Below are 24,328 nucleotides of genomic sequence, written 5' to 3'. Positions count from 1 at the left end.
TGGTCAGTGCTACAGTCACAATGAGTCTTGGTGTGTCTGTAAATAGATGAATCAATAACAGAGCCTACGGTTAACAGAAATAAGGGGCAAAATAAGTCCCAGAACACTTGAAAATGAAGACATGGGGCCTACAAATACCTTTAAATGAGCCTCCCAGTTTAATGCCCCCACATAAGGCATAAGGGTCATATGAATAAATGGCTTCTAGGAAAAACAGTTAAGAGGTTAATAAATGGTTTCTAGGGGGGAAATTAGTGCTCTCACACAGGCATGCATTTCTTTAACTACTTTTTTTTTTTTTTTTATATATATATATAGGCCTATATTTATTTATTAGAGACCAGCAATATCAAGATTCAAGATTTTTATTGTCAGATCCATGGTACAAGTATCACGTGTGAAATTCTTGTGCTGTGGACTCCGTTTACAACATAGTACAAATATAGCAAGGCATATGAGTGCAAAAACAACAAGCAATAAGGCAATAGGCAAGAAGCAATAAGTAACAATAAGCAATAAGGCAGTATAGTGATAAGACAAGTCAGAGACAGTGGCATATTCACTGCACCTAGGTGCACGATATGTGCATACATTAGACGTACATATTAACATACAGTGTGTCTCATACATTTTTTTTTTTTTTTCTTTTTCCCTTAACCCTCCCGCCCTAACCCATCAGGTTCAATAGTGCGGTGGCATGTTTTGAATTTCAGAAGACAAGAAAACAAAATAAAAATAAAAACAGAAAACAAAAAACAACAACCAACAACGACAACAGCAATAATAATAACAATAACAAAACAAAACAAAAAACATTACCAATGTTATCAATAGTACTGTTTACAGTTCCCTACACCTATAGAGGCTGGTTGAGGCCTGGCGAGGACTTTAACTACTTTATTGCAAGAAAGGAAGCATAAGAATTACAAGGCAGGTGATACATCTGTAAAGTTTCTAGAAGGAAGAGGAGGTCTACCTGTCTGGCTGGGTGGTTTGATGACTACATGTACTTGTCCATAAGTGACATCTTCGGCTGCTGCTGTCGAGGAGACTGGAGCGGGAAATAGTCTGCAAAATAATGATATACTGTTACTTTTTCTGCTACTGTTGCTACTAGAACTCCCACACCGTGCAGGGTAGTCCAATAGACTTCTATAGAACTCCCACCATGTGCAGGGTAGTCCAATAGACTTCTGTAGAACTCCCACCATGTGCAGGGTAGTCCAATAGACTTCTGTAGAACTCCCACCATGTGCAGGGTAGTCCAATAGACTTCTGTAGAACTCCCACAAGGTGCAGGGTAGTCCTTATATACATTTATAGAACTCCCAGAATGTGCAGGGTAGTCCAATAGACTTATATAGAACTCCCAGAATGTGCAGGGTAGTCCAATAGACTTCTGTAGAACTCCCAGAATGTGCAGGGTAGTCCAATAGACTTCTGTAGAACTCCCACAAGGTGCAGGGTAGTCCTTATAGCCTTTTATAGAACTCCCACAATGTGCAGGGTGGTCCAATGGACTTCTATATAACTCCCACAATGTGCAGGGTGGTCCAATGGACTTCTACAGTGCTATAAGCTGTAAGTGTAAGGTGTTCCTTCATGATAAAAAAACTCTCATAACGGGACAAGCCCCGTCTTTTATTGTCACACGAACACCACAACACATGCATGCGGCCACAACACACTCATGCTGACGGTGGCCGGTGAAAAGTGTCCTCTGCATTTAACCCATCCAGGCATGTCCTTTCCTCCGGGGGGCAGGCCAGGAGCAGTGGTCGCTTTCTCGTACAGCGCCCAGGGACCAACTTAGGATGTTGTCGTCACTGGTCGGATGATGCTGACGATCTGATCTTCTGCATGTTTTTAGTGGGGGGGTTATATACGGAGGAACCCCCTGGGGGAGCACGGGGAGAACATGCAAACTCCACACAGAGAGAGAGGCCCTTACGACGAGATACCCCACCTGGGCAGTAGGCACTGAAGATATGGGGGGGAACACAACCACAGCGCCCACAGTGTCCCAGGAGAGAATCGAACTCAGGACCTTCTGACTGTAAGGCAACAGCTCTACCCCTGAGCCACCGTGCCCCCCTCGAGCCACCGTGATGAAGACAGACCTGCTTGGTAGCATCAGGTGATACATCTGTAAAGTTTCTAGAAGGAAGAGGAGGTCTACCTGTCTGGCTGGGTGGTTTGATGACTACATGTACTTGTCCATAAGTGACATCTTCGGCTGCTGCTGTCGAGTAGACGAGAGCTGGAACACAGTCTGCAAAATAATGATAGTAATAAAATATAGTGTTACTATTTCTGCTACTGTTGCTACTAGAACTCCCACATTGTGCAGGGTAGTTCCACAACATGCAGGGTAGTTCAATAGACTCCTATAGAACTCCCACAATGTGCAGGGTAGTACAATAGAACTCCATATAACTCCCTCAACGTGCAGGGTAGTCCAATAGATTTCTATAGAACTTCACAATGTGCAGGGTAGTCCTTATAGCCTTTTATAGAACTCCCACAATGTGCAGGGTGGTCCAATGGACTTCTATAGGACTCGACAACATGCAGGGTAGTCTAGATTTCCATAGAGCTCCCACAACATGCAGGGTAATCCAGTAGACTTCTATAGAACTCCCACAATGTGCAGGGTAGTCAATAAACTTCTATAAAACTCCCAAAATGTGCAGGGTAGTCAATAAACTTCTATAGAACTCCCACAATGTGCAGGGTAGTCAATAAACTTCTATAGAATTCCCACAATGTGCAGGGTAGTCCAATAGACTTCATATACCACGGCCTGTCGTGATCTATTGCTAAGTATACAATTGGACGGACAAGCCCATCTTTATTAGTCATATGCAAACTTGTCCTTGGCGTTTGACCCAGACAATTGTCCAAGTCCCTCTGATCCGAGTCCCAAGCGAGTCTCAAGTCAATTGGTCCCGAGTCTCAAGCAAGTCCCAAGTCTTTCCTTTTGTCGGCAAGTCAAGTCAAGTCAAGTCACAATGTTATTTCAAGTCAAGTCTCGAGTCGAGTCACAGGTTATGTCAAGTCGAGTCACAGGTTAGAAAAAATGACAAGGCAGAGATTATTTAGGCTGCAGACGTGCGCGTTCACGTTAACGCGTTAATACAACACACTTCTCTCAGACGAGCTCGAGACAGCTGACAGACAGCTCCAACTCAGCTCAAACTTATAGAGTTGTATTCAAAGCATAGAAACGTTCTCACAGCTAAATTTAACAGCGCCAACACAAGCAGTTTGATCACAAGTGCAATCAGTACTGAATGCGATGGCAGACTGCGCACTGCGGGCAGTTGACGAAGTCAGGAAGAAATTGAAAGATCTTCCGACGCATTAGCCTTGTACCAAGACGCTGATTACATTACACTGCATTACATTGCTGATGCGTCTATTTACAGCACATATCGATCGATATTTTTGGAGAAGATTCCGGCCGCATCACGCGCAGATCAAGATGAGACAGCTGTCAGTGAGTAGCTACGCATTTGGGTGTAACTTTTACGCCTGCTCCATACACAGACGCAGCGCATACAGGGTGCACTAGTCATAAAATTAAGTTAGTCGTAACTTTGAGTTCTACATCAGACGTAGCGTGTAAACCTAGGCGTACGCCCAGCTGGTGCACTCGGCTGATCTTGTCACAAGTCCGAGTCGAGTTTCGAGTCATTTTCTTCCAAGTCCGAGTCGAGTTTCAAGTATTTACCTTCCGAGTCCGAGTCGAGTCGACTCGAGTCCGAGTCCCTATGACTCGAGTCCAATTGTCTGGTTTGACCCATCCTGGCTCGTCCTCCTCCATAGGGCAGGAGCGGTGAGTAGCTGCAGTGAAGCAATGGTTATAGAAGAAGTAGGCCAGCACTCAAAAATGTCCTTTGAGAAATTTAATAATTCACCTTGGGCGGCACACAACGAACGTTTCAGCGTCAAGCCTTCATCAGCGTAGATGAAGGCTTGACGCTGAAACATTCGTTGTCTTCTTGTCATCTTCTGCATGTTTTTAGTGGGGGTCCATATTTAGGGTTGAACATGGGTCAAGTAACCCTGGCCCGACCGCATGTATACTTTTGGCAACCCAGTTTAGGTGAAACCACGCCCACGCCCGCATGACGCGACCGGAAGAGGCGCCGTGGCGCTCTGTTAAAAAAAAACTCTCGTAACGGACAAGCCCGTTTTTTATTGTCACACGAACACCACAACACATGCATGCGGCCACAACACACTCATGGCCGGTGAAAAGTGTCCTCTGCATTTAACCCATCCAGGCATGTCCTTTCCTCCGGGGGGCAGGCCAGGAGCAGTGGTCGCTTTCTCGTACAGCGCCCGGAGACCAACTTCGGATGTTGTCGTCACTGGTCGGATGACGATCTGATCTTCTGCATGTTTTTGGTGGGGGGGGGGGGGGTTATATACGGAGGAACCCCCTGGGGGAGCACGGGGAGAACATGCAAACTCCACACAGAGAGAAAGGCCCTTACGACGAGATACCCCACCTGGGCAGTAGGCACTGAAGATATGGGGGGGAACACAACCACAGCGCCCAGTGTCCGAGGCGAGAATCGAACTCAGGACCTTCTGACTGTGAGGCGACAGCTCTACCACTGAGCCACCGTGCCCCCCGTGTTAGCTTAGCAAGCTAGCAAAACCTTTACATAAAAAGTTATTTATTAACCGAATCTTTGCCCTAACGGCAAGATTAAACCTTCCGAAAACTTCACGCCAATTGTAACTTCAAACAGAGATGATATGTTCGCATTTTTGTGATCATTCCTTACACTTAGGGCCCTATCGTCGTACGGCGCTATCGTTTGCGCGCCTCTTATTGCTATCTTCCCAGCGTCTTAAGCTATCGTCTGCCTCCACCGTCCAGTTTTGCGCTGGGATGACACAGGTGTAGGCGTGGCCCAGGCGTGTCGGTGGGCCTCTAGCCTATCATGTGTCTCGCGCAAGTGTCATTTAGCGCTCTGGGGAAGATACCGTCGGTATGTGCCGAGCGCAAAGAGAGGTTTGGCCGTTGCCCGTTCCAAAATAGGCGTTCCAGCACAATGTGTTAGAAAAAGGGGGGTTCTCTCAATTTTAACGCCAGCAAATAGCTGGTCTTAGCGCAAACAAACCCTCTACGCCAGGCGTATGCCTGAGCGCAGACAACATTCTACGGCGCAGTGCAGGAAATCCTCGCTTGGATAGGCCCATTACGCACGGCTCGCGCGTGGACACACTTCCCTCCTCAGAATGCCATGTTGATTTTCAACTAACCTACACTGCAGAAAAAACACACATTGATTTAACAATGAGAATTCGTTTGTCATGGTTTTGTGCGAAAAAGTGATTTGCGTTTTGAATTGGATTACCAGGGGAACGAGGGTCTGGCGGGGCGGGAGTCTGTGTGTAGCGCGGGGAGGGGGTGCTTTGTGTTCGGCTAGTGTGCAGTGTCCTGAAGGGGGGTCTCCCCGGAGAAGGTGTGAGCTGGGCCGGGTAGGCAGGCCGGGGGGGTCGGTGCACAGGGTGGGTAGAGGCACTGCCGACGCACCGAGGTCCTGCAAATCGAAATCACTTTCTGACACAACACCGGCCAGTAGGCTATACAGTAACCATTGATACACAGTAACCTCTCTCCCTGCACCATTGCACCATGCAACAATAGCTTAACCCGAGTGGACAATTCTGATAGGCTATTGAAATAAAATCTCACACATCCCTACCCTATTAAAGAAACGAATATTTTTAAATGTGTATGTTATAGCCTATATGAGCAAAGCGACTAATTAAAAGGCTACTAATTACATTGAATCTGAATTGGTTCATCCTCCAATTCTCTCTTCCCTCTCTCGTTCTCTCTCTGACTCTCTCCCTCTCCCCATCTAGGCTATCTTTTCTCTCTCCCTCTTTCTCTCTCTCACTCTAGTCCCGAGGCGGATAGAGACTGAGAACTGAGTCTACTCTCAGTGAGGAGGAAGCTGCTGACGTGACGCTGTGGTTTTATGGGCATGACCACACCTCCACAATGCTTTTGGGCATAAACACGCCTATATGGAGATGTGCGCCGAGATGACGTGAAGTGCAGCGGGCCGACACGCCCACAATTAGGGCTCTACTATTCCAGCGCAAAACGGGCGCTAACGCAAAATTACCACCGTTGGGAAGATAGGGCCCTTAGTTTTTTATGCCCTTCTATGGCAGACTGCCTGGAATGCGACTGCGGTCAAGCCAGCCTTCACTCTGAAATATATGGCCAAAAAAGGCCAAAAAGAGTGATTGAAAAAAATCGGTGTATGGACAGAAACATCTGGTAGCTTCAAAACACTCCTAACTTGGTTTAGAATTCTGACAGAATTTTTTGTAACAAAACTTGGCAGCCCAGTAGTAGTGCCTAAACACTAGTAAGGCCAGCCCTCCTTCAGACTTGGGGCTCTATCTTCCCCCTGGCCTTAAATGAGCATTTTAGGCCAGGCGCAGCGCTATTAGTGGGCGTGGGCAGGCGTATTCCCTAATTTGTCCTCGGCGCTAAAGCCGGCGCTAGCCATTTAACCACACCTTTTAAGCGTAGAATTATTCACAACTGTGTTTGGTCTTTGGTGAACTGCAGTTAGCAATGACATTCTTCCTTTCGAAGCTCAGATCCACTCGATCCAGTCCGGGTTTTGGCTGCATGCTGTCATCTCTTCATGCCAATTTGGATATCTCAGCACATCACAGATCATAGCCTGAATAAAATGATTCAACCTACAGCCAGGCAAATACAGATCTGTTCAGTAGGGCTGATGGTCTCCCTGTAGCCTACAATATAGAACTTTAACTATCAGTGACATTCCTGATACCATCCACTTCCATGATCTTTATGTTGTAAACACATAACTTTCACAATAGTGAACAAGCACCCCCACTCGGCTCATTCAGGGCAGGCTGTTTTATAACTTGTAAGCTACCTGCTGCTCCTGCACATCACAGCACAGGCTAAATGATGCGACATAAATATACATTATGTAAAGTCATGGCATAAATGTGTTTTTGTTGAAAAAGTACGTGTCAAGTAAGTCTTGTTTGAGCGGACATCACAGTACAACCGTGTTACGGTTGTCACTCGACTATATCACGTTGTATTTGTGACGGATATATATAGGACCTGGATTACATATATGTTTCACATAGGGTTGTATTTTGATTTTTATGTTTTATTTTGTCCAATATTGAAATGTTCTAGAATTGCATGTTGTGTTAACATAAATATTATTTCTATCTACCACATAGCCTACTTAGGCTGATTTGGTTGCTTTTTCTTGTCCAAATTTAGTAAGCAATGCATGCTGGGAGAAATGCACATGTGTGTGGCTTGGTAGGGAGGGCGCAGTGAATAAGGCCTGGTTTTGAAAAGCGCTAACCGCAAAATTAACGCCAGTTGGGAAGATAGCTCTAGGCTGGTATTTAAGGCCGAAACGCCCATTCTGGCCTATTCTGGCACTGCGCCACGCCTCTTCAGCGTAAAGCGCATTTCGAGGCGTGAATACGGGGAACGGGGAAGATAGAGCCCTTGGGCTTTTGCAAGTGCATTTTGAAATTCTGTGATTCTTATAATTCCAGATGTAGGACAGAATTATTGGGTCTAGTTCTTTGAAAAAAGCCGATGTAAGGAAGATGGGAAGGTTTTGACACAGATAGAGGAACCTGGGAAGTGAAACCATCTTAACTGAGTTAGTATACATTGTTTAAGTCTTAAAACAAAATCACCCAAATTTAACTTAAACATTAGTTTAGGTTTTCTGGGTATGGTCAAGCCAAGATAGGTGACGCAGTCCTTTGCCAATTTAAGTCTAAGAGAGGAGGGATCGATTGTTCTGAATTATGTAGGTATAATATTACGTCGGCGGGGTACAGACTTATGCGCGTCTCAATACCTCTGACTTTCAGGCCTGCAATGCTAATAATTGGGTGACTACGTATTTTTAAGGCCGGAGGCTCGAGCACGACGGTGAAGAGGGCCGGCGAGAGAGGGCAACCCTGCTGAAACGAGCTAAGTAATGGCAACCTGGTTGACCTATCACCATTGGTTATAACTGAACATGACGGACTAGCATATGAGCTTTACCCAGGATATGAATGAACGAGCGGAAGTGAGTATGGACGTGTGGTTTCACCTAAACTGAGTTGTCAAAAGTAGACATGCAGTCCGAACCAGGTCATTGGTCTGAAAGTGGTATACTACTACCTACTACTACGGCTACTACTACTAGTACTGCTAATAATACTACTAGAGATGCACCGATCGATCGGCACGTGATCGGAAATGGCCGATTTTCAGCTGATCGGCCTCAACCGGTGACCTGCGCCGGTCAGTCTATATATCCGATTCTGTGTGCGCATCCCAAAGCACCGAGACAGGCAGCCACCACACCACACACATACACGCCAGCATATCCTCCTCGGTGTGGACATTTTTCACTGTCAGTGAAGAAGACAAAGCTTTCAGTTTGTCACACATGCAAGTCGAAAATAGGAAGAGGTGCGGCCGAGTCCCGCTCGGCTGGAGTCCAGTCTGAGCGGCTTGCTCGACCTCACTGGCCTCTCTCTCTCTGCTCTCTCTCTCCCCGGGAAGCGGTGGTGCAGCAACCCACCACAGCGCACAGCCGGCTTGGCGAGGTGAACGTGAGCATTGTGTCCAGTATGATAACCATTCCCCGACCTGTTGCCAGCTGCCTTCCCCATTCCACATCACGCTGCTGCCTGTCAGTCATGTTGTAACGTGGATACAGGAGAGACTATTTGTTTCGTATTGCAAATAGAACGACAAACATAATAATAAAACGCATTGCACTCAGTGTGCAAGGTTTTCTGTGCGTGACTATCTTTTTTCGGATGGCAAATTTACGCATACGAAATTTCGGACTGTGTGTGTAAACTCTGCCTGATATTCAGACTGAATCGTCAACTCAAACTCATTTCCTCATTTACAGCGAAATCCACAACTGAGTGGGCGTGGCTTCAAAGGTCTGGAGCCAGACTCCTTGTGGATCACATTTTGATGTTCTGTTGCATTGTTTTCTTTTGGAAAAGTAAATGCATGATAGCTGTGGGATATAGGCTACTGGATTTTATTTTATAAAAATAAGAATAAAAGCTCTGTTCAGTAACCTGGAACACTTTTATTTTGAGATGTGTTTGAGTGAGATGATCCTACCTCATGCAAATGATAAGAATTGTTATATGAATCTTAATTTTAAAACAAAGTTACACAAATGTTTGTGTAAGCTGTCAATTATTGTTCTTAGAAAGAAAATCGGAATCGGCAAAAATCGGTACCGGCAAGTCAGACTATTCAAAAATCGTAAATCGGAACCGGCCAACAAAATCGCAATCGGTGCATCCCTAACTACTACTGGTACTACTACTGCTGCTGCTAGTAACTAGTTCCTGCTGCTGTCACATGTAGGTGTGGTGAGGACCCAAATGCAGGACAGCAGGCAGGCGGTGACATAATGTGACACGTTGGAGATGACAGGAAATCAAAGACGAGAGCTCTTCACACATAAACTGACACATTTAGAAGAAGACTCCTCTTACTAGACTCATCTCTACACATGGGGGGTGATTACAAATGAGACAGCTGGGCAGACTGAGAACATGGTACATGTAGCACTAGCAGAACTCGATAAGGGAATTTGAGATGGAAGTGTCGGTAAACAAAATATAACTGTCAAACATAAGTATGAATGTAAATTGTAAATATGAAATTACAAAGTAAATGGTCATGTTTTTTGCCAAAGTAAAGGTAAAAGCACTCAACATAAAATGCATAATGTGAAAATTGAAACATATAATTTTAGGTTAACTCTTTGTTTAATGTCAAAGTAAAACAACACCTAAGTAAACCCAAACAAGAAATGTTCAGTGTAAAATGTTCGGTCCGTGTCTTACCTTTGGACTTCATCCGGACCCACCGACGCACGGTCACAGCCCCAACAACCAGAACAACCAAACAAACCACCAGACCACAGGCTGACAACAAAAGCAGGGTCGTAGGAAAGGAGGAGTGAGGAGTTGAAGAGGAGACAGGAGTAGGTCTAAGTGTAGTTGTGGCTCTCACTGAAAAAAACACACACCAAGAAATAATAATTAAAAGCAGTGAAATAAAATGGAACTTTAATTCGTTTGTGCTTCTCTATTGCTGAAGCCAAATATCTGCAGACTTGTGGACTGAGACCCCATTTGGACCTGGGGGGCCGGTTGCACAAAGCACCTTCAAGTTCAGATTTCCCTTAGAGTCCGAGTTAAGGTGTCCATAAAATAGAATCAAATGCACAAAACACGCTTAAATCTTCTACATAAGGTTAAACTTTCTAAGGAAAACCTAAGCACAAGATTTAAGGGTGTTTTGTGCAGCTGATTCTATTTTATGGACACCTTAACTCAAGGTCTTGGGTAATCTTAAAGGTCCCATACTGTGAAAATCGGTTTTGATTGGGTTTTGTGGTTTGTATAAACTTGGGGGTGTCTGTACAAGTCTGTAAAAGTATGAAATCAGTTCCTACAGTCATTCCTCTCCCTCCCCTGCCACAAGATGGAGCCACAGGAGAGGCGAATTAGAGTTCCAGAATTTGCCAGGATTTCATACGTCACATGTCGCCAATCAATCAAAAATTCACAGGGCCCGCCCAGAGCCCGCCCTCTTTCTCCCATGATTGTGACCTCAACCTAGCTTGAACGTGACTGCCAGCCTACAGTCAAGGCTGCCAGCTCGCACTCGCTGCTCCGGCGGCCATGTCGTCAAAAAAAGAAGTGCATTCTACCCGGTTGTATTCAACCACCAAACTCATCACTGCACAGCTTTCCTCAAGAGAAATATCTTGTGGATAAATGGATGGATAAATTAGTACTGGAGAAAGGATCCATTCCAACGATACGGGACCCTTCCCACAGCATTGAGACGGTGAGTTTATTGACGCAATACTGTAATATAATTTCGTTTTTGCTAACAGCTGGCCATGACATCGTTATGTGTGCTTGTTTGTGTTTCTCCTCGTTGCAAGCAGTGAGGAGATAGTGTTGAAAATGGCTATTATATGTGCATGGCGTGCTCTGTAATGCAGCAAACACTTTGTGGTAGTGTTGCCTAACGTAACTTTGTCTGTAATATTGTTAGAATCGGGCCACTTGCAGGATTATGATAGCTCTGGGAGTATGAAGGCAGCGCCAGCTGAGCGAACGTTCATTTAGCCACAGGCCTACTGTAGTATAAACTGCTCTTCAATATAACTAACGCTAGCCGTTATGAATCTCTTCAATATAACTAGCTGATATTGAAATAACTAACGCTATAGTTTTGTAAACAGTTGTTGTCGCAACCATAAACATGATTCTCTGGAGGAGGTTATCATGTCCTATTTTCCTTGAGACAGTTGGAGACATTTAGAATACATGGTAATTATTGAGGCTGTAGTTTGCAGGTAATGTAGTTTTAGATTGCAGAGATTGAGCCAACTTTCCCCTTTTGTGTCTAGTAGGCTACAGTCTGACTTCACCTACCAAGAGACCATCCAGGACCCTGCCGTCTGCTTAGCCGATTTATGTGATTGATAGCCTACAGCACCACTTTACTGCTACAGTGGAACATTCCTGTGATTTTGCAGCATAGCATGGTCCTGCACAAGCATTTTGTGTATTTTCTATAATAAAATAATTTGATTCTGTAAGAAGTCAGTGTTACTGTTTATCTACTTGGATGTGTAATAAAGTACAACACAATTACTTTGCTCAAATGTATTGTCATGTACAGTATCCATGTTGGCCATATTTGTCAAATCAATGCATGCACAGAATACACAACTGCTATACTGTAATAATTCCTAAGCTGTAAGGGTACATAGTCTGATTTTGTTCATTGCATTCTGAAGTGAAAATACACGCCAAGATGATCCTGAACAGGCTTGATTCTTCTGGCAAGTGGCAACCTAAAGGAATGAAAACGGGTAACTGTTATTGCATTTTGCAAGCTTCAGAACATTACAATGACATTTATTATTTTGCAAGGGCAAATTAGATGTGAGTAACATTACTGTACAGACTACTGTAACATACAACAAACCATAAAGGTATCAACTCAAGAAGTAAGATGTTATACACGGGTGGAATGACACTGGCATGAATTAGAATTACAACAGTCATGTCCAAATTAATAGATGGCATAGGACACAATAAGCATTATTGTTTACATGTGTCATGTCAATATTTGTATCCCTTGATGAATCTTCACATCAATTTGATGCATTTGAACGTTATATGCGTATGTCTGCTATGGATTAGCCAGTCGGCAGCAGCACATCCACACAGCAGGCAAGCTAGGCGTTTATTGCTTATTAAAAAGAATCCCCATTATCTGCCGCCTAGACAACAGCTAGCGTTAGTCTTCCTGGGGTATAAATAGGCTATAGTGATAATATAATATAACGCTAGGGATAATAGCCATGACAGACAAGGAAATCTGTAGTTGTGAAGTCTGTAGCTTACTATGCTAACGTTAGCGACACAAGCCAAAGCTAAGATAAAAACACACTCCACTTACCGCACCGAAACGGGGTCCACTCACTAGCGTTGCCAACAACCCGCAATGCGAATGGGGTCTGCTCAACTGTTCCTTTTCACCATAAATCCGAATCTGTCAACACTTTCTTTAGCTCAGTGCAGCTAGCTAAAGGCAGCAGACAGGATGTCTTCTTCTTCTGTTTGGTTTTACGGCGGTTGGCATCCAGCATGTTGCATTACCGCCTCCTTCTGGACTAATCCATCCAATGTTCCCCTACATCATTACAGTCTTGTTAACAGTCCAGTTCCTCTAAAAAAAACTGACAACTATTTTCTTCCCCTCCACTACCCCCACACATCCCATTATACCCTTCACACTGGCCTCTATTCGTCCCAGTCTCTGCAGTCCAGTCTACAGCACAGCTGACCCTGAGTCAGTTGCTCTAGCCTCAGTCAGCGTTTGCTTTGAGTGGCAGATCAGGCGGCCAATCAGAGCGGGGCACCTCATCGGCCAATCAGCGGCGCCTCTGTGGCCAAACCTGCATATTTAATGAGCACAGAGCTAGAATGGGTAGAAATGCAATAAAAAAAAAAACTTGTCTCCAAATCCCAAACAGGATGCATGACCTTATTTTAAAGACCCCTCACAAATGTTTAAAACAGCAGAAAACTACACAATATGGGACCTTTAACTTAATCTTAACTTAAAGGAGAATTTCGTTTTTTTTTAACCTGTACCCATCTCCTGGCAATAATTATGATTTGGCCACTCACCCAGCGATGTCTGCGGTGTTTCTGGCCGTCCTAGCGTTGTTTTGAGATCAATAGCGTCCAAGTCAGTTGTAAAATGGAGCTGATTTGGGGCCAAGTGTGAGCCTGTCTTTCCTGCATCTAAATAGCTATTTTTATTCCCGTTTTCGCCACATATGGTAATAATGTGATCCCTCAACATCCACCAGAGTGATATTTCGCCCCAGGCCATTTCCTGGACTTTCACAGGGATCAAATTACCTCAAACGTGGTCACCAAGTCTCGTGAAGTCCCGCGATACTTTCCTGCCGACTGGGCAACTACGGGTAGGACGCTTTGCGGTGGTGGTTTTAGCGTAACCTATGTGGGGTTTGGCATAACCTTCGTTATTTCGAATCCCACATAGGTCAATAACATAGGTCATAACAATCAAGCTTCTCTTTTGTAATGGGTGAACACTGGACACAAATAATAATTGTTTCCTCACACATACACCCCCACTCTGTCTCACACAGGACACATACACACACAGCCCTGTCCCTGTCTCTCTCTCTCTCTCTCTCTCTCTCTCTCACTCACACAGCCCTGTCCCACACACACACACACACACACACACACACACACACACACACACACACACACACACACACACACACACACACACACACACACACACACACACACACACGTTCCTGTTTCTGTCTCTCTCACACACACACAAAGTTTGTGCATAATCCACTGCCAGATTGGAGGAGTCTTTCGTCATTTTCTAATGTTACTTCTCTTCAGTGCAATACATTTTGATAACGACCTGCTGTACAGCGACGTTCGCTCAGTCAACTAACGTGTCATTAACGTTAGTTAGAGGAGAAAGATAGCTGGTGTTAGCTAGCTAATTAGCCATGTTAGCTGCCTCAGTAGGTAACGTTAGCCTATAGAGAGTATTTATCTGACGTTTATGTTAGCTACTCCTCAAACCTGCGGGTGGAAATGGTTTATGCGATGCGATGTATGTTGAAGCAAGACAACATTTTAATGTACCTTGAATTTGACAAATTACGACGGGTCGTGCTCACGCAGATCTAAGCCCTGGCCATCCTAGGCTCAACGCGAGACTCATCAGTCATTCTGATGAGTCTCGCGTTGAGGCTATGTGGCCATCTGTATTTTTATAATAGCCGATATATTCCCATACAGCTGACGTTTTTAGATGGGGGAAAGTTCAGGGGGGTCCTTGCGTTCTCCTGCTTTATCACACACACGGTTGTAAACACACAGGGACAGCTCCTCACAGCTCCTCTCTACTGTGCGTCTAGGTAGGCATGCAGCAAGGGGGAGGGGCCGTGTAAGCTGCACTCTGCAAAGCGACCTGGGCACGTTGTTTTGGGGAAACAGCTGATACCGTGAGGAAGGTATGACGGCAAATCTTAGTGGTTTTGATACCGTGACTTTTTCAAACCGCGGTATACCTTCAAACCGGAAACCGCTGCATCTCTAGTAAACAGTGTAAAGTGGGCTCTCTGTAACTTGATCCCCGGGTCTCTCTGTCTCAGGTGTAATAATCCCACAACGATCATGGCTTTAACAAGCATCACAGGCTGTGTAAACAGTGTAAAGTGGGCTCTAAGTGTCAGGGGCAGTTGCCCCCTCAGATTAAAAAAAAAAAAAAAAAAAATTTAGGCGGACCAAATTTTAAGGGGGACAAAATGTCCCCATGTCCCCCTTGTTCCGGCGCCAGTGGCTACCCCCTTGTAACACATTTATGTGTCATGAATGGTTTACACTTTAGATTAGGGGATGCAGAAAGCCTTGTAAATGAATTGTAAATTATTTACACATCATACGACTGAACATTATTATAAAGTGTTACCGATTAATGTTTATGTATTTGACTGTAAAACTCACAAATCAAATCATAATAATGTAGCCTATAGGGATGGGCATCGAATTTCGAATTTTCGAATAATCGTTGTTATTATCAAGGTCGACTTTTATTATTGAAATTCGAAATTCGAAATTCGAAAAAAAAAAAAAAAAAAAAAAAAAAAAAAAATTTTTTGAGTGAAATGTTGCATTGTCTCCCCTGATTCTAAGTACCGGTATAGTCAAATCGCTATAAGCATTTTAAGCAAGGTTTATGGAAAAATGAATGGCGGATGAAATCCCATGAAGAGGGAGAGGGGGTGACTTTGGCACCCCTTTGGCACTCAGACCTGAGCCTACTAAATATTTAATGAACCACAACCACTCATGATTGTCAAAACTGTTTTTTATTTTCGAAAATGTCAATGTAAAAAAAATTAAAAATGTAAAAAAAAATTTTTTTTTTTTTTTTTTTTACATTTTTTTTTTTATTTTCGAAATTCGAATTAAATTCGAATTTGGCCAGCGAATTTCGAATAGTGTTTTTGCTAGAAATGCCCATCCCTAGTAGCCTAGAGAAGCACCTCAGCAGCCAAGATTTACATGGCAGTACATCTATTTATTTCCTAGTAGCCTAAATACAACTGGATAGGAAATCTAATTGAGGAAGAGAGAGGGGATCTCCAAATGGGCTTTTGTACCAAAATTCATCATCATAATAAACACTGACTATCAAATCACATTATCATCACTGTTGAAGCCGTTACCCCCAGATTCCAACACAATATTCCATAGTAGCCTACATGTGCAGTTGCTTCAATCAACTTCATCAGTTATCATTGATGTCAGTTTAGTTAAGTTGGGGAGGTTTCCCATATCTGCGATGCACCTGGAGCACACGATTAACTGGAAACATATTTTAACAAGGTGCAGTGACTAACGTTTCAACGCACACAGCATCTTCATCAGAGTCTAACAGTAGTGACAATATTACAAGTGGTTTAAACACACTGTGAATCCAATGCCTCTTCACTCTGAAGAAGACACTGTGCTGTGGAAACATAAGTGAGTGTGTTGATCTGCACCAAATAAAGACTTTTTAAGCTTTATTATTATTTATTATGGTCCATCTTATATTTCAGTGCAGAGCTTCTTCAGACCTGAGTGCCTTTTAAACATGTTATCTGGATCATGTCCTGCTAGAGAGAACAGGATATTTTCAGGTTTTGCCTTTCTAAACATGAGGGGTCTTTGTTAAGAGACAACTGGATATGAGCCGTTTTTTCTGCCAGTGGGCGGTGGGGGGGGGGGGGGGGGGGGGGGGGGAGCGGTAGCATGTATCGAAAACAAGAAATGTGATAGGAAACAGCTTTAGCTATGAGGCAGTCAAAATAGTGGTCGCACCGTCGTCTATCACTGTGGGTGATTTATTTTACAAGTGGCAACTAGTCATATCTGACTAGTTTTAAATGTAGGCTATTTCTCCCCACAAAAGTTTGATAGCCTATCAGTCAGTCAGCTCCTATCCTCTACACAACACTGCCTGCTGATATAATTGGCTGCATCACGTTAGCGACAAATCTGGAGACTTCAAAAAGCATGCCGTTGGTTTTAACGGAGTCCATTCCAACGAGGGGTGGCAATGTGCCAAAAAATGAGCGCTTCGCCTACATAAAGCAGCCCAGTCAAAATAGTGGTCGGACTGTCGTCAATCACTGTGGGTGATTTATTTTACAAGTGGCATTTCAAGTCATATCTAACTAGTTTTCAATGTATTTCTCCCCACAAAAGTTAGGCTTTTTCTGACATGGGAGCAAGCAAGCAACGCAGCAGCATCCCTCCTGATACTGGACCTGGCTGCCTGCAGCTGAAGCGCATTGGCCAAACAATCAATCAACCCGTTTTTGCAGCACTTGAGGAAACCGTGAGTTTGCTCGTTGATATAAGCGATTGCCCGAACGATTCATTAATTAATAAACTAGTGAACGTGAAGTGAGTCACGAAGAGCCACACCTGCCCACTACGGATATGCGGATAATAACCTGCCAGCTGTTTAACATGAGCTGCGATTGCGTGGAAGCGGATCTTATACCGGTGGTCGAGGTAGATAAGATACGGAGTCGCGGGAGTGCGCGTAGGCCGGCTAATTGTTGTTTAACATGCAGGCCAACCGGCTAGGTGCAGGTTATAATACGGATTCCACTGCATGTTAAGAAGTGGCTCTGGTCACCAACCTGCAGCAGACTGCAGCCAAACTGATCACCTCAACTCACCTGGTTCTTCAACGGTGAGGTTGATGATGCAGTTGGGCTCAGTGTTAGCATTGGCTCTCTTACTGCGTTTGGCATTGCTTGTAACATGGCACTCATATGTCCCAGTGTCATTTCTGTTCACGTTCTTCAGGACTACAGACAGGTCGCCGTTCTTCATCTCTCTGTCCAGCAGCTCCACCCGGCCAGCAAAAGACGGACTCTGGTGGGTCAGGTCTGACTGTTGGTCTCCATAAAGGAAGACATATTCTTGTGGCTTCAGGTCTGGTCTGGTCCACTGCAACATGCTGGGGACATCGTTGGGCCCCCGACACTCCAGAATGACATCCTCTCCTGGGAGCGCCGTTACATTTTGCTGACCTAAAGTTCAATGATACAAAAACACAGAGGAGAAACAACATAATTCTTCAAACATCAGCTGCCTGAAACGCCTCTACGGTTCCAAAAACATTCATACAACTCTTTATTTAGTATAGTTTTAATAATTTCATCACTCAGTCAGCAATATTCAGATCTGTAGAACTGGTGTTGCTATTCGCGGACAAATTAAAACGAAAACTTAAAGACCCTCTAAAGTCATGTTTCAAGATATGAAATACTCTTGTGTCTGAACAAAAAAGTTATTTTGTTAAAATCCTTAAGATGACTTCCCCTCCTCCCTCATTTAAAAATCTGAAGCAACCAATCAGGGTGATCTAGAACCTAACTAGCCAATCACAGCATACAACACAGGCTTTCAACATATTCTCACTCCCAACTCATGACAAAGTGACGGCAAGAAGGGTTCCTGACAGTATATGATGAGTTAAGGCCTAAACAGACTCGTCCGTCCGCCTCCAATTGGAGCCGTCTCGCCGTCTGGCGGCGCCAGCGAGCCCTACATGCTAGGACGCCACTACACCCTCCCTCCTCCCACCCTCCCTCCTCCTGTGCAAGCTCCGTGCAAAAATGGCGGCGATTGAGTGCAAGGCAGTCTGAATGAAATTGAATGTAACGTTCCCAATTCTATGTATTAAATTCTAAAAAACGACCCCCAACATTTGGGAAGGCTAAGCCACACAACTAGTTCGTTATAATCTAACGTCATGCTTTGAAAGGCGACTTTACGACGATGAGCCAAGGCAACGGCCAATCACAACTCTCGTGCAGCTGACGTCACGCACGTATCGTCGCCGCTGAGTCACATTTTTGAGCAGCCCCCGTCAGCCGACAGCGCCCCCTCCCTGTATGACGGCGCTGCACCCGCCGTCATACAGGGAGGGTGGGGCGAGGCTCTGACGGACGAGTCTGTTTAGGCCTTTAGGAGTGAGAATGTGTTGGGGCTTTAACTGCTGAATACTGGACAGGGATTGGCTGCTTGTTGAAAACCGCCTCTTCAGTGAGCTCAGAGAAACGTTCCACGTTCAGCAGATTTTTAGTGTCAAACTCTGCACAGACATCATTCTGCACAGTGAAGCTCAGACATCCAACTGAAGGTACAAGAAGAAAAACGGATTTTTTTTTTTTTTTTTTTAGTTTAGGGGGTCTTTAACTCATTGAGTGCCAGCCACTTTTGGAGAACGGACGCTCCCAGTGCCAGAGTTTCAGAGCTTTTTTCAGTGATTTCTCGAGGCCCACAGAATATTGTGTGATATTACTATGTAAACAATGAACATGCAAAAAGAACGATGAGACTCTTTTCTATCATCAGCAAAAACAGGTTTATTGATATCATTTTCCGTTCTTTAGTTATCAGCCGGAGAAGATAGCTTGATTTAACAAAAAAGAGCAGTTTTTTTCTAGAAGCTGAGATAATGGCCCTTTTGTGAAATTAAACATTTCAAACACATCACTGACTCTGAAGCTAATTTTCTGATGTAGTCACACCTCAAAAATAATTTCCTTCAATAAAACAGTGAAGGCCAGGGAATTTTGTTTGGCAGAATAATATTTTTAGCTGCAACCAGCAGCGCTGGCCCCTGCGTGCGCTGCTGGTTGCAGCTTCTTGCTGGTCTTGATTTGCTGCTGGTGGGCATCGGATATTCTGGCTTGCGTTTGCCAACCCTGTCCTGCTGCCTGGGTCTGTCTGGGTGTTGTGTGCTGCTCTGCGTGCCCCCCCCCCCCCCCCCCCCTCCCGCCCCGCCCCGCCCCGCCTCAACTGCACACTCCTCCTGTATGGGAGGTGGCTCTCTGCTGAGTTTGCTCTGCACTGTGAAGGGTGCGCGACATCCAGCTTTTTCCGCGTGTGTTTGTCACCGGCTCCTATGCTTCCAGTTGAGAATAATAACAACTCCACGGCTGATCATGCGAATGGGCTGTCGCAGCGGACATGGAGGAGCTCAATTGTGGGAGCAGATTGGCTGCTGCAGGCACATCTAACGTTAAAACGCTTCATGGATATCGATGCATACGGATGCGATGCGATTTCCGTTTCCCCAACGACTTATTCTCTGTTTTTCTCTGCCTTTCTGTTAACCTGGAGAGCACTGTCGCCACCTAAGGGTTCTGTAAAATAGGTTATAGACCTCCAATAGCTACAATAGTTGTACAGGAGCTGCGGAAGGCTTTGATCGACGTCCCACCGTCAAAAAACGCATTGGACGTCGAAAGACGTCCGTGGCACTCTACGTCACTATTTAATTGGACGTCAAAAGACGTCCATGGCACTCAATGAGTTAAGAACACTTCAAATGTATTTGGTAGGACAGCATTCATACTCACGGATCACATGAATCTCATATTTCTTGCGGTGGGGTTTGTTGTTGAACGCCACAGAGTAAGCTCCACCATCATTTCTAGCCAAATCATTGATAACCAAACGTCCAGTCGATGTATTCAGGTGTGTGCGTCCTTTAAACTCTCCATAGTCCTCCACAGGTGCTGCACTCTGGATCCATTCTGCCACCATGTTGTTTCCATGTCTCCACAGGATGCTGGTTATGGGTTTAGAAACAGCAGATGTGTCTGGCGCCAAGTCAAGTTTTCCTCCCAAGGCCAGGGTTAGGGTTTCCTCTTGGGCTACAAGGAGAGAACAATTTATCAGTCAAGTTGAAAGTGAGTTTACACTTTTCCAGCCTTTTCTGTGATGGGTGAAACCTGCATTTTTAAGGTTGAGAAAATTGTGTGATGTTATTTTTATATAAAAAAAAAATCCAAGGGAGACTGTCTGCTAAAGTAACAGCTAATGATGACGATTTGAAAATGTAGCCTAACATTAACCAATGCTGAAGAGCTGATTTGACTATGACTATAAATGTCACTATTATAGAGTATAAGAATATTGCTTTCGTCTCTGAAAAGACTCTGCCAGTGAACTGTGTCTCTGTGTCAGGACAGTCTGAGGCATTTCCCTCCTGCAAAGATCTTTGATTGACTAACAGCTCTGCAGCCAACCTGCCTCCTGATCATCTGAACTCACCTGGTGGTTCTTTAACTGTGAGGATGATGGTGCAGATCTTCCTGAGTCCTGCAGCTCGGTCTGTTACAACATGAGCCTTGTATGTTCCAGAGTCGTCTCTATTCACATTCTTCAGAACTACAGACAGGTTTCTGTTTTTCATCTCTCTGTCCAGCAGCTCCACCCGGCCAGCAAAAGATGGATTCTGCGGGATCTGGTCTGGCAGGTTATCTCGGTAAATTAAGACATACGGTGGCGTCAGGTCCAGTTTGGTCCACTCCAACACAATGATGGGGACATTGCTGACATCCCAACACTCCAGAGTAACATTCTCTCCTCGGTACGCTGTCAGCTGCTGCAGGCCTAAAGTACAATATGAGGGGGGGAGAATAATCCATGGGTTTTATTTCAACAAAGTTATTACATTGCAAAAAAATAAAAAAGACTCTAGTCCTCCTGGCTCTAGTTATAGTCTATTGAGGCGTTTTGTTTTGCAGCTTAAAAACAGTCGCAGCAGACAACACTAACTTCACCACTACAGTAGCCATTTCCTTGCAGTGAGAGAAACTTCACTGCATGACCTACTATGCCCTCCAAATCCAAACCGCAGTGACTACAATTTTGGTCAAAATTAAGTTATTACTGAAATTGAACTTTTAAATGTTTGTTTTATCATGTGACAAATTGGCAAAGTTCAGTCTTGCTCTGTATTTGATAAAACAGAGTATACAAAACCCAGCGCCGCTGCTGGCCATTTGGGTGCCCTAAGCGTACATTTTTTAATTGTTCAATTCACAAATGCAATCTTTTGTGTGTGTGTGTGTGTGTGTGTGTGTGTGTGTGTGTGTGTGTGTGTGTGTGTGTGTGTGTGTGTGTGTGTGTGTGTGTGTGTGTGTGTGTAGATAAATCTGGTAATAGTAATTTCATTATGTTTTACTTGAGATGCCTGAATTATTTCATGTTAGAAGCAGAGGCGCTTTATTTTGAAACTCCAAGAAGGAAGTATCTGCCGTATGCAGGGAAGTATAGTAGCTTAACTACTGTGGAGAGTTAATTGTAGAAGGGGCATTACCAAAATGCGAGGCATCCGCCACACTGTCTGTTTGACCGTGGTATTCCTGCTCTGGATGATGCCTAGGCGGCTGTTGCCTAGGCATCATCCAGAGCAGGAATACCACGGCCCTACGCTCAGTGCGTTGTGCGCGTGTAGGGAGCGGCGGCCCTGACAAAACCTATAACTCATTTGGCTGGACAGTCAAAAAAAACTTTAAAGCCATTTTTCTCAGTTTCATTATTAGTGTTGTTACTGCGGTTAGGATTTGTAGGGCTAATGGTGTCTAGGTCAGTGATTCTCAAAGTGGAGTACAGTGACCCACAAGGTGGTTCCAGGGGGTCCCCAGCAAAAAGAGGAATAATTTATCACTATAATTCCATCCATAAGTAACACAATGACAGACTGTATGACTGTGTTGGTCATGGCTTTCATACACTTCCAGTAATAAAACATTAAAAAGCAAAAAATCTTATCAGACCGGGTCTGTGGTCTAATTTGTGCCAGTTTAGGGTCCTGGATGTGAAAGTTATCAGAATCAGAAATACTTTATTGATCCCCGAGGGGAAATTAACTAACGCTACAGTTGCTCACATTCATGTAAGGAAATATATAAGCATAGAGAAATTATAACAATAGAAATAAGACAATAAAGTAGAATGAAAATTATTATGTAAAATCAAACTAGAACAACCAGATATATGCCTCTGCCAACAAGTGAGCATTCGACATCCATGTCTGTCGAGACTTTGACGTTTGAGCCAAATGTGAAGAAATTTCATCAAGGTGTTGTTACTGAGATATATGGCATTCGTGGGGTCACAGTGACCTTGACCTTTGAACACCAAAATGTAACCGGTTCATCCCTTGAGTCCAAGTGGACGTTTGAGGCAAATTGGAAGAACTTCCGTCCAGGCGTTCCTGACTTGTGTTGTCACGATATCAAAATTATGACTTCGATACCGATACTTGCCTAAATATCTCAATAGCGATACTTAAACGATACCACGGCAAAAACCTAAAACATCAGGAAAAGTAGTGTAATTTTAATTTCCATGTTCTGTCATCCATTGGGATGACAGAACATGGAACTTAACACATTGAGTGCCAGCGACGCCATATGGCGTCATTAGAAATTTACCGTACAGTGCCAGCGACGCCAAATGGCGTCAGTAACTCCAAATTGTTTTTTTGACGGGGGGGTGTCGATCTAAGCTTCTTACGTCACCTCTAACAATATTGTAGCTATTGGAGGTCGATAACCTATTTTACAAACCCATTAGGTGGCGACAGCACTCTCCTGATCAGAGAAAAAGGAGCCAAACACACAGAAATAGTCAGTGGGGAAAAGGAGGAAAATCGCATCGCATCCGTCCGTATGCATCGACGTGCAGAAGCACAACGAGCACAACGCCAGCTGTGCCCAGAGCAGCAGCATCCGCTGTCACAACTCGCACCTCCGTGTACGCTGCAACAGCACATTCGCATAATCAGCCTTATTATTCCGAACTGGAAGCATGCGAGCCCGTGACAAACACACGCGGAACCAAAAAGCTGGGTGTCGCGCACCATTCACTGTGTGTGCGCAGCAAACTCAGCAGAGACTGAGAGAGCCAACAGACACACCCAGGAGGCGTGTGCAGTTGAGGGGGGGGGGGGGGGGGGCACGCAGAGCAGGCAGAGCAGCATACACTTCACCCAGACAGACCCAGACATCAGAAAATTAGCTTCAGAGTCAGTGATGTGCTTGAAATGTTTAATTTCACAAAAGGCTCATTATCTCAGCTCGTAGAAAAAAAGGGATGTTTTTGCTTCAATCAAGCTATCTTCTCCGGCTCATAACTAAAGAACGGAAAATGGGATCAATAAACTTTTTTTTGCAGGTGATAGAAGAGAGTCTCATCGTTATTTGTGCGTGTTCAGTGTTTACATAGTAATTATTAAAGAAATTATATGACTGTTTTAAAATGCATTGCAGCCTATGTGGTAGTGCTGCACGATTTGGGGAAAAGGTGCGATTAGCGATTAGGGTGGACAATATTGCGATTGCGATTGTGATTGCGATATAATAAACAAGAGTTTTTTTTTTTTTTACCTTTATTTATACAGGGGGAGTCTCACTGAGAGCAATGCTCTCTTTTTCAGGAGTGCCCTGTTCACATTCACACACACATTCATACCTGGAAGCTGACCAGTACAACCACAGTCTGATCTGCTGGCCACTGATCAGCTCCACTGGAGCAGTTGGGGTTAAGGCCTTGCTCAAGGGCACCTCAGTGGTGGTAATGAGGGAGGGGCAAGCGCTGCCTTTTCACTTTCCCCACCCAGATTTATCCTGCCGGTCCCGGGGATTGAAGCTCGCTTCTCTAACCGTTGGGCCACCACTGCCACTAGGTATCTAGGGATGTGCCGGCATGAGTTTTTGACGGTATGATAACCTTGGACAAAAATACCACGGTTTCACATATCACAGACTAAAAT

General features: G+C 44.5%; 1 protein-coding gene across 1 annotated transcript in view; it reads right to left on the bottom strand.

The window, feature by feature from the left end:
• Positions 1–682: 682 nt before the first annotated feature.
• The window catches only part of LOC310780064 (polymeric immunoglobulin receptor-like), a 193,441-nt gene continuing 169,795 nt past the window's right edge, over positions 683–24,328 (bottom strand). Inside the window, exons 5-10 of the mRNA XM_083640605.1 lie at positions 20,121–20,411; positions 17,424–17,780; positions 9,934–10,101; positions 3,734–3,846; positions 2,180–2,272; positions 683–1,068 (exon numbers count right to left, since the gene is read on the bottom strand). Of these exons, the coding sequence (XP_083496731.1) occupies positions 2,204–2,272; positions 3,734–3,846; positions 9,934–10,101; positions 17,424–17,780; positions 20,121–20,411 (998 nt within the window). The 3' untranslated portion in view covers positions 683–1,068; positions 2,180–2,203. The remainder of the gene's footprint in view (positions 1,069–2,179; positions 2,273–3,733; positions 3,847–9,933; positions 10,102–17,423; positions 17,781–20,120; positions 20,412–24,328) is intronic.

The sequence above is a fragment of the Poromitra crassiceps genome (assembly GCF_964638095.1).
Source record: "Poromitra crassiceps genome assembly, chromosome: 7".
Classification (NCBI taxonomy): Eukaryota; Metazoa; Chordata; class Actinopteri; order Beryciformes; family Melamphaidae; genus Poromitra; species Poromitra crassiceps.
This window is presented reverse-complemented; position numbering and strand designations above follow the sequence as displayed.